The sequence below is a fragment of the Narcine bancroftii genome, chromosome 8 (assembly GCF_036971445.1).
Source record: "Narcine bancroftii isolate sNarBan1 chromosome 8, sNarBan1.hap1, whole genome shotgun sequence".
Taxonomy (NCBI): Eukaryota; Metazoa; Chordata; class Chondrichthyes; order Torpediniformes; family Narcinidae; genus Narcine; species Narcine bancroftii.
This window is the reverse complement of record NC_091476.1, coordinates 150,052,950-150,067,224: the sequence shown is the minus strand read 5'-3', so window position 1 is coordinate 150,067,224 and position 14,275 is coordinate 150,052,950. Positions and strand designations below refer to the sequence as shown.

At 38.6% G+C, this 14,275-nt stretch overlaps 1 protein-coding gene across 3 annotated transcripts in view; it reads right to left on the bottom strand.

The window, feature by feature from the left end:
* Nucleotides 1–973: 973 nt before the first annotated feature.
* The window catches only part of zcchc17 (zinc finger, CCHC domain containing 17), a 14,649-nt gene continuing 1,347 nt past the window's right edge, over nucleotides 974–14,275 (bottom strand). The window contains exons 1-8 of one of the 3 annotated variants that reach the window (XM_069895327.1): nucleotides 14,008–14,096; nucleotides 11,170–11,323; nucleotides 11,031–11,088; nucleotides 10,614–10,714; nucleotides 5,567–5,658; nucleotides 5,203–5,303; nucleotides 2,600–2,727; nucleotides 974–2,202 (exon numbers count right to left, since the gene is read on the bottom strand). In XM_069895327.1, the coding sequence (XP_069751428.1) occupies nucleotides 2,008–2,202; nucleotides 2,600–2,727; nucleotides 5,203–5,303; nucleotides 5,567–5,658; nucleotides 10,614–10,714; nucleotides 11,031–11,088; nucleotides 11,170–11,229 (735 nt within the window). In that variant the 5' untranslated portion in view covers nucleotides 11,230–11,323; nucleotides 14,008–14,096 and the 3' untranslated portion in view covers nucleotides 974–2,007. Of the gene's footprint in view, nucleotides 2,203–2,599; nucleotides 2,728–5,202; nucleotides 5,304–5,566; nucleotides 5,659–10,613; nucleotides 10,715–11,030; nucleotides 11,089–11,169; nucleotides 11,324–12,552; nucleotides 12,916–14,007; nucleotides 14,097–14,275 lie in introns of those variants that run through there. The other 2 variants (XM_069895326.1, XM_069895325.1) reach the window with 2 other exon arrangements.

Sequence of the window (14,275 nt, the reverse complement as noted above, 5' to 3'; positions counted from 1 at the left end):
AAGTTTCACCACCCCACCCCCATTTCCTAAAGTCATCAGCTTTTTCATTTTGTTGACATTAAAAGGTTGTTATCATACCACCACACTCTCCATTCCTCCTTTACCCTTTCCCATCATTCTTTGAGATTCAGCCCATGACAGGGGTGTCATTTACAAACTTATAGATGGAGTTAAAGCACTCTTTAAAACACACAGAAATGCTGGAGGAACTCAGCAGTGCTTGCAGTGAGAATAGGAGGTAAAGATATATTGCTGAACTTTCAGGCCTGAGACCCTCTTCGAGGATACCTACCTTGAAGAAGGTTCTCAGGCCCAAAACATTGGTAATATATCTTTACATCCTTTGGACACTGTGAGACCAGTTGAGTTCCTTCAGTATGTCTGTGCTTTCACTACAGGCACAGCGTCTGCAGGTGTGTGGGTTTTTCTCTTTAGAGCAGTCTTTGGACACACAGTTGTGAGCATGCTGGGAGAGCACGAGGGTGAGTATGCAACTTTGTGAGGCACCGATACTAAGCATAATCGTGGAAGCAGTGTTGTCACCAATCCTCGTTGCTTGCACTCTGCAGGTCATTACGTCGAAGATCTAGTTGCAGAGGGAATGCTGAGTCCTGGTCTCAGAGCACATTGACCACCATAAAATAAAGACCAACATACTTTGGATTCCTAATTGTTTATAACCATTGCTTATTAATGTGCTTTTAATCATTATTTTGATAACATGGATAGAACAGTTTGTTTAAATTTCAATAGCTAACTGGCGACCAAAATACCCACCAGCTTTGCCAGTGTAGCAAATAACTCTTCCTGTGAAAATTTTTTTAAACCTGACACCTAAATTTTAGCAGCTGCAAATAGCAGCCTTGGAGGATTCTTTGATGTAAACCTTCACATGAAAAATATTTCTGTCTTGCTAAACAATTGGATATGCTAATAGCCACAAGTCATTCTTTGCTGTGAATTATGAGATACATTTTGTCTGGACTGGACCTTTCATAGGCCTTTACTGAAAAATTAGGCAGTGCATCTATAGATTACAGAGAAATTATCTATTTATTATCATTTAAGTGTGATAAATTAAATTTTAGCTCAGAGAATAAACTTTTGGGGCACTAAAGGCCATTTCAGATAGCCCAAAACTTGAGATGTATAGGCGGGGAAACTCTGCCAAAATGAATGTGCGGAGGCAGTCTCTGAGCCACATATTCCAACCCCTCTCCGAGAGGGTTAATTTCTGCAGCACAGCCCTCCGCCGATCAATCTGAATGCACAGCCGTGCAAAGTGGCTATTTACGGGTGAGTTGATGATGCCGTCAGCCCGCGATCCATCTCCCCATTCACCCCTCTATCTCCAAGTCAGGGGCAGTGGGAGCCCTTGGGGCTGTCGGGGCAGCAGGAGCCATCAGTGGGGACTGTCGGGGCAGCGCATTCATTTTGGCAGAGTTTCCCCGCCTTTACATCTCAACTTTTGGGCTATCTGAAATGTGCCCCAAAAGTTTATTCTCTGAGCTAAAATTGTATACAAAGAAAACTTTGGAGATGATCAATGTACAAATGCATAAAACACAGTTTAGATTTTTCCAATGTTTTGAAATGAATATTGTAACTCATTTAAAATAAACTGTTTTCAATTCAATCTAATCAGTGAGTCAATGACTTTCAGGAGGTTATGCATTCCTATTTATATTGAAATAGACAAATGCATTACTAATGTGTTCATGTTAAAGAGTGCAATATTTTCCACCCAGGAAACAGAAGATTGACAAAAATAGAGGGTTTTGAAAGAAAAATAGTCCTTTCATTCTGTGCAACATTGATACTGTGAATTTACAACTGAATAACAGTCAGTATCATTCAAACTTATCTTGCAATCAAAAACAATGCATTGCCATCAGGTGAAGGAAGGGGAGAGAAAAAAAAAAACACACAGCTTTTTTGAGTGTTAACTTTTACATATCAATAGTCTTGAACACGAAAATCAATTTTCAGGTTTTCTACAGGTCTTGATTACTCCTTCTTTCTAGATCCTTTATGCTTGTGTTTTTTGTTTTTCTTTTTGTGTGATTTTTGAGTCTTTTTTGAATGCTTATGTGTTTTCATATCTGTACGGTCCTGCTCACTGTTCGTGTCTGATAGCTCTGGAGAATGAGACTTGGAGGAAGTTGTTTTTCCCTTGCCCTTCTTCTGTCCTTTTTCTTTTTCCTGCGGGAGATTGTACACTTATTCACAATAACCCTGGTAAAAACAGCTGCTATTTCCTTTCTCATAGCAGGTTCAAAAATAGCCAAGTTCTGAAATTGGTCTCTTTATTTTTTTGTCCCTCAATTTCATTAATTCTTCCAACCCTACAAATGTCAAATCTGGCGAGACACACATGATGCAATCTTTGAAAATGTTAAATCACATTCAATATCGTTCAATTATCCTGAAAATACCCATCACTGCATTTCCTCATCACTTCAGACAAGAAATCAAGAATTCTGCCCTGAATTTTGAAGCAGCAAATTGGATTAATATTAAGTGTCTTTCAATTGCGACAGCAATGTTCTGGATGGCTGAGATTTGGTGTTAAGCTTCTATCCATTAAAAATGTAATTACCTTCTTTTTCTTCTTTGGAGGTTGACTTTCAGGTTGGCTGGAACAGTTAGCAGATTCCACTTCATCATCAGGAACCAGGCTATATTTTACACCTCCCGGCTGCATGAAGCAGTCTTTGGCAAAATGCCCTGGAAGAAAACAAAGTTTACTTAGTCTGTTTGAACTTGTGAAGCATCCCCATTAAGTGCAAAGCATGCCCCTGGAGAACTATCATACCAGACATTTCTATGAAAGCAGATCCCCACTTAGACCAAATGAATTATTTGACCAGAGACCATCACCACTGTTTCTAGTGTTGCCCTTCACACAGACATGTATATAGATCTAGACCAGTGTATATACAGTCAGTCACCAAAATAATTTATACAATTTTATTCCTTTTTAATCAGTAAGTATTCTCTTGAAGAAAAAGTCCTAGAAATGGTGTCATTTGTTCAGATAACAGCCCAAAACTATGAGTCAATATTTTCATCAAAATGAAAATATTTCCATTTCTATTCTTCTGACATTAGCTTCCTGACTAAAGACTGGGATATTCTATAAGTGGATAATGATCGTTCCTGAAATGCATTGATAGAGTTGCAAATAAAAATTCAATGGATCATAATCAATGGCATGGAACTGCAAGTATTTAATGTTTTGCTTCATTTTCCAGGATGTGATCAATGCTGGCAAGGCCAGTATTTATTTCATCATATGTTTTTACCCTTGAAAAGTGAGCAATCTTATTGAGGTCCTTCTTTAGTTCTTGTGAAAAAATTTTCCATAAAACTACAGCTGAAGTCCAAAAATCCAGACTCCTCAGGGATCGAGTTGGTCTAGATTTTCCAGATTCTCGGGTAGAACTTTTAAAATTCAAATTTAAGGAGGAATAAAGAGATGGACAGGCAAATTTTGAGTTTATTCATTAGCAAATACAGCATGCTTCATGTATCAAAATGAACAGGTTCAAAGAAACAAAGTTAACACTTGCTGCCACTGTGCATTTGTGTCACTGGCACAAAAAACCCTGCTGAATTTTTTAAACGTTTGAGAGTTTTAGAGAATTTCAGATTCTCGGGTGGTCTGAATTTCTGGCATTTGAATTTTTGGACTTCTACTGTATGGAGTTGGAAATTTCAGGATTTGGATCTGTAATATAATGGCATGAATGACAATATATTTCCATGCGAGGATGGTGTGGAACTTGAAAATGCAAGTGGTGTTGTTCATATACACTTGCAGTTCTTTAAAGGTCATAAACTTAGAAGCTGCTGTCAGAGTCTCCAAAGAAAGTGCCTGTCGTAGATTTTACAAATGCTGCACACTGAAACCACAGTGTGCCAGTGGTGGAGGGAATTAATGTTTAGAATGGTGGATAAGCTGCCAGTCATGCAGGCTGTTTTGTCCTGGATGGCATCTACTTTCTTGAGTATTGCTGCCAATGTACTAATCCAAGAAAGTGGACCATACCATATCATGCTTCTGATGCATAGTGGAAAGAATATGTGGTGTCAGGATGACATTCTGCCTTTCACTTACTCTTGAGGGGCTGGAATTCAGTGTCTGACCCAGTTGAGTTTCTGGTCAGGGTGAAGCCCCACCTCCCACAGTATCAAAAATAGATGGTTATTCTCTATTTTGTGGTGATGGCCACTCTTTGGCACTTCTGTGGTGGAAGCATCACTTGCTGGAATGTTGTCTAGTCTTGCTGCATGTAGGCATGGACTGCTTCCATTAACAAAAAGTTGCAAATAGAAATGAACATTAAGTAGCAGCAAACATCCCCACTTCCAAGCATGCAAAAGGATTAATCAAAGATGGTTGGATTTAGGACTGCTCTGAGGAACTACTGCAGCAATGCCATTGGAGATAAGTGTCCTTCAATCATCTTCCTTTGTACAGAATGGTTACTCAATCCACTGCTGGAAATCAGCTCAGTCTAGGTTTGGAACACAGTTGCGAGGGTTAGAACCAAGTAGTCTAAACAAATCCAAAACTAGGAATATGTAAGCAGGTTACCAGAGAAGAAGAGCTTCCTTTTTTAAAAAAGATAAAATACTTCCCAATTTATACCTGTATATTATTTAAACCAAAGATTCACCATCCTACCACTATCTCCTTCCAGTGAGACAAACTGAGTACCTAAACATTACAGATTGATACAATTCTTAAGCAATTCTCTGCAAGATGCATTCACCAAGAAATGATAAGCAAATCCACTTAACTGTCATCATATATACCCATCCAGATATTATAGACCAAACTTTACAATGTACTGAAGAGTGCATTTACACATTACAGCCAATGTAAAGCCAAAACCATATTACAAAATACAAAGGATATGTCAAACCAATTCCCAAACAAAGTGAAATGATACCATCTCCACCAGCCGGTTCCATTCACGTTCAGTCAGTAGAGTCCAGCTGCATTTGGCTTGTCCTCGTGATCAGTACAAAGTTAACGGTGCAGCTTCAAGGTGCTTGCACTCAGAGATAGTTAACGGTGTGAGATTTAAATTTGAGGCAATTTAATGATCCAGAATTGAGTTCTGTTGAAACAGCTATTATTTACTTGTAATCCCAACAAATTGTATTTTAAATGCAAACAATAAGTACAGGTACCTTTACATCCACATTTTTTACAAAATGTGTTCAGTACGGCTTCAAGTGTTATCTTCTGTGCTGTAAAATCTTTGAATTTGCGTTTTCTCCTCTCATCCTGGCTATAAATGCAATCACAGAAGAGTGTTAATATTAAACATTACCTACTTTCAATCCTGAATATTATGTTCTATTTTTGTGTGCAAGGTAATGTGCTGTTTATTTTTTCCTCAAGGCAAATTACTTGTTTTGATTACAGGAAACTACAAAGCATTGTGTGGGAGAAGCATAATTAGTCACTACCAAATGCCCCAAACTCAACAAATCGTTTTCAGAACATATTTTATAAACAAACAAGTAAAATCCATGAAAAAAAAATACCTACTCAAGAACCACATTATTTGGATCAAGGTCCTTTCCAGATCCTTGATTGACAGACTTCATAGAAAGAGAAAGCTTGACTTTGCCATCCTTCACCTAAAAATACATGCTTGGATTAGGTTGCATCTTTACATCCATCTAGGGGTAGAAATCTGTCTTTGTCACTTGCAGTAAATGCACAATTTAGTACGATTGCCAGTGTACTCGTTTTGAAAAATGTGGATCTATCAACCTTAATAGTGTGTATTTAGTATATCAAGAACAAATTCCCATCCAAATTTTTTGAAAAAATGTTCACTGCAATAACAAACATTTGAACCATAAAAATTATGCTCACAGATTTCTTAACGTTGATGAAGCCAAATAACAAATAAAAGAGCAAGGAAAAGCAGCATGTAAAGTAAAATAGATTTATGTAGTCATACAGCATGGAAACAGGTCATTTGGCCCATGGAGGTCATGGCCACCCACCCACATTAATCCCACCTTTCAGCACTTTAACCCTAGCCTCAACAATTGAAGTGCTCATCTGGACAAATGCTGTCAACCACTCTGCTTCTACCACTTTCTCTGCGAATATTCTGGATTTCTGGGTGAAAAAGAGCTCTCTTAAACTCCCTTTAAATCTCTTATCCTAAATCTATATCCTCGACTTTTATTCATCCCTTATCCACATTATCCACCTGTCCTGTCATCAGGATTTTTGGACAGATTCAAGGACAATTTATATTCTTCTGCCTTTTGAATGGACCTTCCATTAGCACAAGATGTGCCTTGTGCTATTTAACACTATTCTGTTAAGGGTTACATTATATTTTATATTATATATATATGTCTTTAAAAGAGATAGGTGAAAATTCATAAATGTTAAATTCTGAGCACAGTACAAGAATTGCCTGATACTGGTGAACTTGGAGGAGTGAGAAGTGAAATTGGACAGAGAATCAAAGAACTTTCTTGAACATAAACACATTACATACACTTGTGCTTAGAATTAGAAGGGGGTTCAGTTAATAGTAATGAGTTAAAGTTTGATCCTGTTTTTACATTTAAAGAAAAACGACTTTTGTTTAAGTAACTATTTGTCTTGGTGAATTTCTATTGCTGCTGGGTTTTGGGGTCCTTTGGACTTGTAACAATACCCTACGTATTTGTTTTATAACATCATTTTTTTTTTTTCTGCACTTTCTACTGAACAATGTAAAGGCAAATATGCAAAACTTGTCAATGAACAATTCAATTCACTTTTACACCAGTCACTCTGTTCCCTTGGACCCATGGTCCAAGTCCTAAATTTTTAGCTTTTTAATAAATTTATACATACAGTGCAGTAACAGGCTCTTCCCATGCCGCTCAATTTACACTCAATTAACCGACATCTCCCTGTACATTTTGAAAGGCTACCCTCATTAGTTGTCCCAAAATGCATCAGCTCACATTAAGCTCCATGAAATGTTTGTCAACCAATTCACTGACACATCACTATATCTCCATGTAGCCTGCGAATAGCTTCCACATGATTAAGAACTCCACCAATCTTCTTGTCATCTGCACACTATATATCCTACATCTTCATACATATTGCAAACAGCAATGGTCTTTGCACCAGTCCCTAAGGATCACTGCTTTTCACTGGCATCGAATCACTACCATCAACCACTCTCTCTTATTGCCAAGCCAATTTTGGATCCCATTTACAAACTTGCCCTGAATACAAGCCCTAATTTTTTGCTCCAATCTCCTGTGTGGGATATGGTCAAAGGTCTTCCTGAAGTTTAGGTAAACTACATAGACTGCACTGCCCTAATCAATTCACTTCGAAATTCAGAATTATTGACAGAGTACATTCATGACATCATATACAACCCTGAAATTCTTTTTTTTCTGCTGACCATGCAGAATTACCACTTACTGTTTGTGCAAAACAAAACTGTACACAGTTTTTTGTTACCTCTTCAAAAATATTCAGTTTTTAACATTGATTGGTTGGATTCGATCTCCCCTGGAAAAAGCCGTGCTATGTCTCATTACTTCTTTCCCTTTCCAAGTGTTATTAATCCTGATTTATTTTCCCAATAGTTCCACTCTTACTGATGTTAGGTGCACAGATTGGTAAATACCAGGTTTTTCCCTGCTTTCTTCAAAGGGAGGACATTTCACCTTCACCTTTGCTGAATCCTCCAACTGCAAAGTCTGTTTCCTGAGTGACAACTCATGAAAATGATTCACTCAGTGCAGTGGTTTTCAAAGTCGTCCTCCTCCCCCCCACCCCCCACCAACTCCCCCCCTCCACCTCCCCCTTGGGAGCTTTGATGTACAAAAAGATCTTAGAGTGCAAGTCCATATCTCGCTCAAAGTGAAAAGACATGTGGATAGGGTGGGAAAGAAGGCAGGCAGAACACTTGTCTTCCTCCTTAGGGGCATTGACTATAAAAGTTGACAAGACTTGTTGCAGCTCTATGAAATTTAGTAAGGACACATTTGGAGTATTGTGCACAGTTTGGGTTTAAAATTTCCTTAGCCACAGGTGTGGTGCTGGAGAACTGGAGGGATGGGAGAAGGCAGAGAGTACTGTGGATGATTACTTCTCAGAATAGAGCCTGTGACTAGTGGTGGGCCTCAAGGATCAGTGCAGGGACCAATGTTGTTTGTCATCTATATCAATAATCTGGATGATAATGTGGTAAATTGAATTAGCAAGTTTGCAGAAAACACCAAGATTGGAGGCGTTGTGGACAGCAAAGAAGGTTTTCAAAGCTTGCAGCAGGATCTGGACCAGCTGAGAAATTGGGCTGAAAAATGGCAGATGGAATTTAATACAGACAAATGTGAGGTGCTGTATTTTGGAAGGACAAACTAAGAAAGGACATACACGATAAATGGAAGGGCACTGAGGAGTGTGGTAGAACAGAATGATCTGGCAATACCAATAGACAATTCCCTGGAAGTGGCATCACAGGTGGATAGGGTTGTAAAGATAGCTTTTGGCATACTGGCCTTCATAATTAAAGTATTGAGAATTGGACTTGGGATGTTATGGTAAAGTTGTATATGACATTAGTGAGGCCAAATTTGGAGCATTGGGTGCAGTTTTGGTCACCTAGCTACAGGAAAGATGTCAATAAGCTAGAAAGAGTGCAGAGAAGATTTACTAGGTTGTTGCCTGAACATGCTACCAGCGTAGATGGTAGAAGCAGATACAATACCAGTGTTTTACAAGCATTTAGAGAGACACAGGAACAGCCAGAGAATAGAGGGCTTCAGACCATGAACATGCTGATGCAAAGAGTTTAATTTAGCATCATGGTCAGTGCAGACATGGTGTGTTAAAAGACCTGTTTCTGTACAAGTTTAACTGTACTATTCTATGTTTCCAATTCCAAACTCCAAGAAACGTTTTAGATGTAATCTACCTTTTTTGAATTTACCATTAAGCTTACTTTAAATTCAGCTAACAACTTTTGTTCTTACTGGTCCAGCCTTCATTGATCTTTAGAATTATGGCCATTATTGTTGGCTGCCACATGCAATTTAATACATGCTGTTTTCCCCACTCATAAAGGATAATATATTTGTTCACTAAATCATCTATAAAAATTTAAACAGCTTCTTTAACTCCAATCTCATGGGTCCACTTGAAATCACTTTCCAACTCTCCAAATATCACCTTTCAATGTAGACAATAGGCAAGCACCTGGCAAATCATTTTATCAAATTAAATAGTGTCAAATGTTTCCATGGAAATAAATTTGTTTCCAACCACCGCCTTACCCAATCCACAATTGTAAGCTTCTCAATGTGAAAATAGTATGCATGCTTCTCACAATATACAATTCCTTAAAGATTTTACTTTGAAAATGTCAAACAAATGAGATAAAAATCAATCGATGAAAATATCGATCTTGAAATTTTTCTCTGAATTGTGTAAAGGACAGTTGATTTGCTGGACTGCTTGTCAAACAAACTCTTTCATTAATTTGACAACATTGTTTGACTGGTTTAATGTATCTTAGATTTTATACTTTAAATGGATGGGGGGGGAGGTAGGGAGGGTGGGATGGGAGGAGGGGGGGGAGAAAATGACACTATATATTTGAAAAGGAAAATGTATGTATCATGGTCAATGTGGTTTATGGTGTGAAAAATACAAATTAAAAAAAAACAAACTCTTTCACCACACCAGGCATATTTAATTTAGACATACAGCATGGTAACATGCCCTTCTGGCCCATGAAGCCGTGCTGCTCAAATACCTCAATTAACTTACGTTCTGAAGAGTGGCAGATATGGAGAGAATGTACAAACTCCTTACAGACAGCGCAGGATTTGAACCCGGGTCTCTGGCACTGTAATAGCGTTGCATTAACCACTATGCTAACGGTGCCATGTATATGTATTGGCATATACATTTATGTGTATTGTGGAGATCCACATAAACTTTAATTTTCAATAAATAAATTTCAAAAATACTGGATAAATTCACTTATAATTAAACATTGATCTAAAACGTTAACTCTACTTCTCTCCACAGATAATGCCTGATCCACTGAGAATTTACAATATTTTGTTATTGTAACTATAGAATTTAATTCTCTTGTAGAACAGAGTACACATTCCCCTCAGAATGAAGGATCATTGACCTGAAAATGTTAATTCAATTTCTTTCTACATAGATGTTGCCTGAGCTGTTGAGTAACTGCTATCCTGTTGTTATTTCTGATTGCATTAATTTCCTTTTGACTATTTCCCCTACAGATTATCAGAGAAAAAAAGAGTTGGAGAAAAATGTGCAGTAGCAAGTGAGTGGCACAGTTAGCACGATGTGATTACGGTGCCAATGACCTGATTCAAATCTGACGCTACCTGGGAAGAGTTTGTATTTGCTCCCCGTGACCTGTGTGGATTTTCCCCAGGTGCTCCAATTTCCTCCCATCCTCCAAAAACTGGCAGGCTTGGAGGTTAATTTGGTGTAATTGGGCGGCACGGGTCTCAATGGCCTGGAGTGGCTTCTACTGCGTTGTAAGTAAAATTTAATTTGAAAGTCTCTGTACCTCTTTCCCAATTACTTTAACCCAGACCCTTTCTCCAACATCAACAATCTCGGACGGATTATCCACCCGGCTTGCTGACATGTGCGACTTGTGGACAAGACCTGTAAAGCAAAATAAGCACTGACTTCATTGACTGTAATTGTAATATCACAACCCCTGACTATCCAATGCACAGAGACTTCTGACTTGCCCCTCTTTAGCCCAACATTAAGTTCCTCTTCAATTTCCGAGTTACATGATTGGATTTGTCATGTTAAATTTTGAAAATAAATAACTGAAAACTTTCAGGTTACTGGGATTACTTAATTTGACCAGTCACCACAGAAATAAGAGATAACATTTGTTCAGTCAGAGAGAAGGCTTGTATATCTCAACAAGCATTGCTGCAAATACATAAAACATTAACAGCATACTCACCTTGCCGTTTGCAACCAGGAATTTTAATAAATGCTCCATATTCTGTGACAGATGCTACCTAAAAAATGTGAAATTTGGTTTCAAATATTGACTAACAGTTGAATGAAATCTATGGGTATTTAAAGAGTAACAAATGTACCTCGCCTTGGGAGACTGAGTATATTTCAGGCAAGTCCTCCATCTTTGTGCAACAAGTCATCCACGGAAGAAAGAGAAAATTCTTGTAAGATTCTTCAGAAGGTAGCTATAAAATAACAATTTCCCAGGAATATATTGCATTTTTCCAAGAGATTCTGAATGAAGAAAACCAGATGCAATTAGGTGATGGGAAAGTTACATTTATCCACAAGATTTATTTTGCTCCAGACATATTTCTTTCAATGGAATTCAAATGTTCCACAAATTAATATTTAACACTCCCAAAAGAGAAACATTCTTACTGTAATCAGACAACTCATAGTTATATTCCAAATGATCATTTACAAAACACAATATTTGGTTTATCTTCCAGTGCACATTTAATTTTAAACCTAGATATGAAATATTCTTCATGATTTAGCTAAACATCTTATGATGGAAATAAAATCTATGGGATTCAAAATTTTGTATGCTTTCTTTGCAAACATCCAAATTAAAACAGAATTTAGACTCATTATTACCATAGAATAGCTTTGCAAGAGCTATACCAATTAAATTGGCTTGGATTACCAAGGAGTCTGTGAGGCTGGAGGCAACTCCATGAAAACTTGGTGACTCTGAAGGGCTCTCTTGCTTTTCTTTATCTCGTATTGTAAAGGGTGCCAGGTAATACTAATGGTGGCACCCTTAGGTAGTCTAAACAAATTTTTGTGTAATATTACATTGTTCTGTTTTATTGCAATGACAATAAAAGAATCTTGAAATATTTGCAGAATGAATGAGTCTGACCAAAACTCTGAACCTGTTACATTTGGTTTAGGTTTTCAAATTTCTCAAGACATAGGCCATCTGGGCCATCAATCTTATGCCAGATCTACCCAATCTTCCATGCATTTCCCAATAAACAATTCTCTTTCATCTGCCCCAAATTCCATCCTGATTTACTTCTCACTCACTTAAAATCAGAACACTACAGCACAGAAAACAGGTCATTCACCCTTCTAGTCTGTGCTGATCACCACTCCACTCCACTTCATTTAAGGGTAGTTTATAAGTAATTTACAGTAACCAATTAACACTTGATTAATGAAACATTTCTGAATTTTTGTCACTGTTGTAGTGAAGTAAATTGATCAGCTCTCTTGTCTACAGTAGCTACCACCAACAGCAATGTAAAAAAGAATGGCAGTTGATGGAAATCTGAGATTAAAAAAATGTGCTGGCAATACTCAATATGTTCTGTAAAGAACAATGTAATAAAGACAAAGTTAACGTGTCATGTCAATAGCCTTTCATCATAATTGGGAGAAGTGGACAACAGTAACATTATAATGATTGAATATTTAAAAATCATTGACCTAGACATTCAGAATAACTTTCTTACTTTTCATTAAAATAGTGCTGTAAGATCTTTCATGTGCCTTCAGGGTGTAAGCAGCCATAAGCAGAGAGATGCTGGCTTCAGCTTGTCCTTCTGCTTATAGTTCTGCAATTTGGAAGTGTGTGATAGCTCCAAGTTTCCTCCAGATCTCCATCCTCAACCGATGGTCAGAACACTTCCAATCTCTTTTCAGTGCCAACCGCTCAGTCCAAGATTCCGCCCTGCTCCAGCTCCCTCAACAGCCCCTAAGGCTAGAGCTGGATGAGGTCCTCACGCAGGATGAGACATATAAGGCAATTGACAACTGAAAAGTGGCAAAGCAGCAGTTATGGATGGAATTCCCCCCCCAGAGGTCTGGAAGGCTGGCAGCAAAACTCTGCATGTCAAACTGCATGAGTTTTTCAAGCTTTGTTGGGACCAAGGAAAACTGCCTCAGGACCTTCGTGATGCCATCATCATCACCCTGTACAAAAACAATGGCGAGAAATCAGACTGCTCAAACTACAGGGGAATCACGCTGCTCTCCATTGCAGGCAAAATCTTCGCTAGGATTCTCCTAAATAGAATAATACCTAGTATCGCCGAGAATGTTCTCCCAGAATCACAGTGCGGCTTTCGCGCAAACAGAGGAACTACTGACATGGTCTTTGCCCTCAGACAGCTCCAAGAAAAGTGCAGAGAACAAAACAAAGGACTCTACATCACCTTTGTTGACCTCACCAGGACAAGGTCTAGATTTTTGAATTGAATTTGAAGTCTTATGATTCAGAGATGACAACACCGTTAAAGCACAATTATATTTTTTAATTTAGACATAGAGCCTGTGCTGCCCAATTAAACCCAGTTATCCTACACCCCCAGTATATTTCAAAAGGCAGGAGGAAACCAGGGCCCCCTGGGGAAAACCATGCAGACATGGGGAGAATTTACAATCTCCTTACAGACAGCATGGGATTTGAACCCTGGTCCCGATCGCTGGCGCTCTAACGCTGTTGAGTTAACTGTACTGATTTTTCATATTCATTTTTGCTAATCCAACTTAGGATCAGATTTGTATATATCCAAGGCTTGCAGTTATATAACCAGTCACACTGATAACACAATGTTGCATATGTAGTCCATACCATAACAAATGTGCAGGAAAGGAGGCCATCTCACTGAGCAAAGATGATGTAATAACTTTTCATCTACTTACCCCCACATACTTTATTCAGATTGTAAATAATCACCTTATTGCATTCTTTGCACATAGCACAAGTTAATTTTTTTAAAACCCAGGACTCTGCCCCTCAACATGTCGTGGTGGAAGGGCCATCAGTTGTTGCCTTTCTCCATGAGTCACAGCTATACCATGCGTCACTCTGCTGCTCAGCACAGTGTCCTGCACATTGGTATGCGTCTGTTAGTGACATTTGGTTGCAGGAAACTCTTTGTGCCCACACCTTCTCTCTCACCCACCATTCAGCTCCCCAAAAAGTCCTTCCAAGTGAAGCGACGTTTCATTTGTGAATCTGCAGGGGTCATCTACTGCACTCAGTGCTCCCGTTATGGCCTCCTTACATCCAGTACAGACTGGGAGATTGCTTCGTTGAGCACCTCTGCTCTGTCCGCCGCAATAGCGTAGATCTCCCAGTGGCCATCCATTTCAATTCCCTTGCTGACATGTCTATCCATGGCCTTGCGCACTTGCCAGACTGCGACCACCTGTAGATTGGAGGAGTAACAC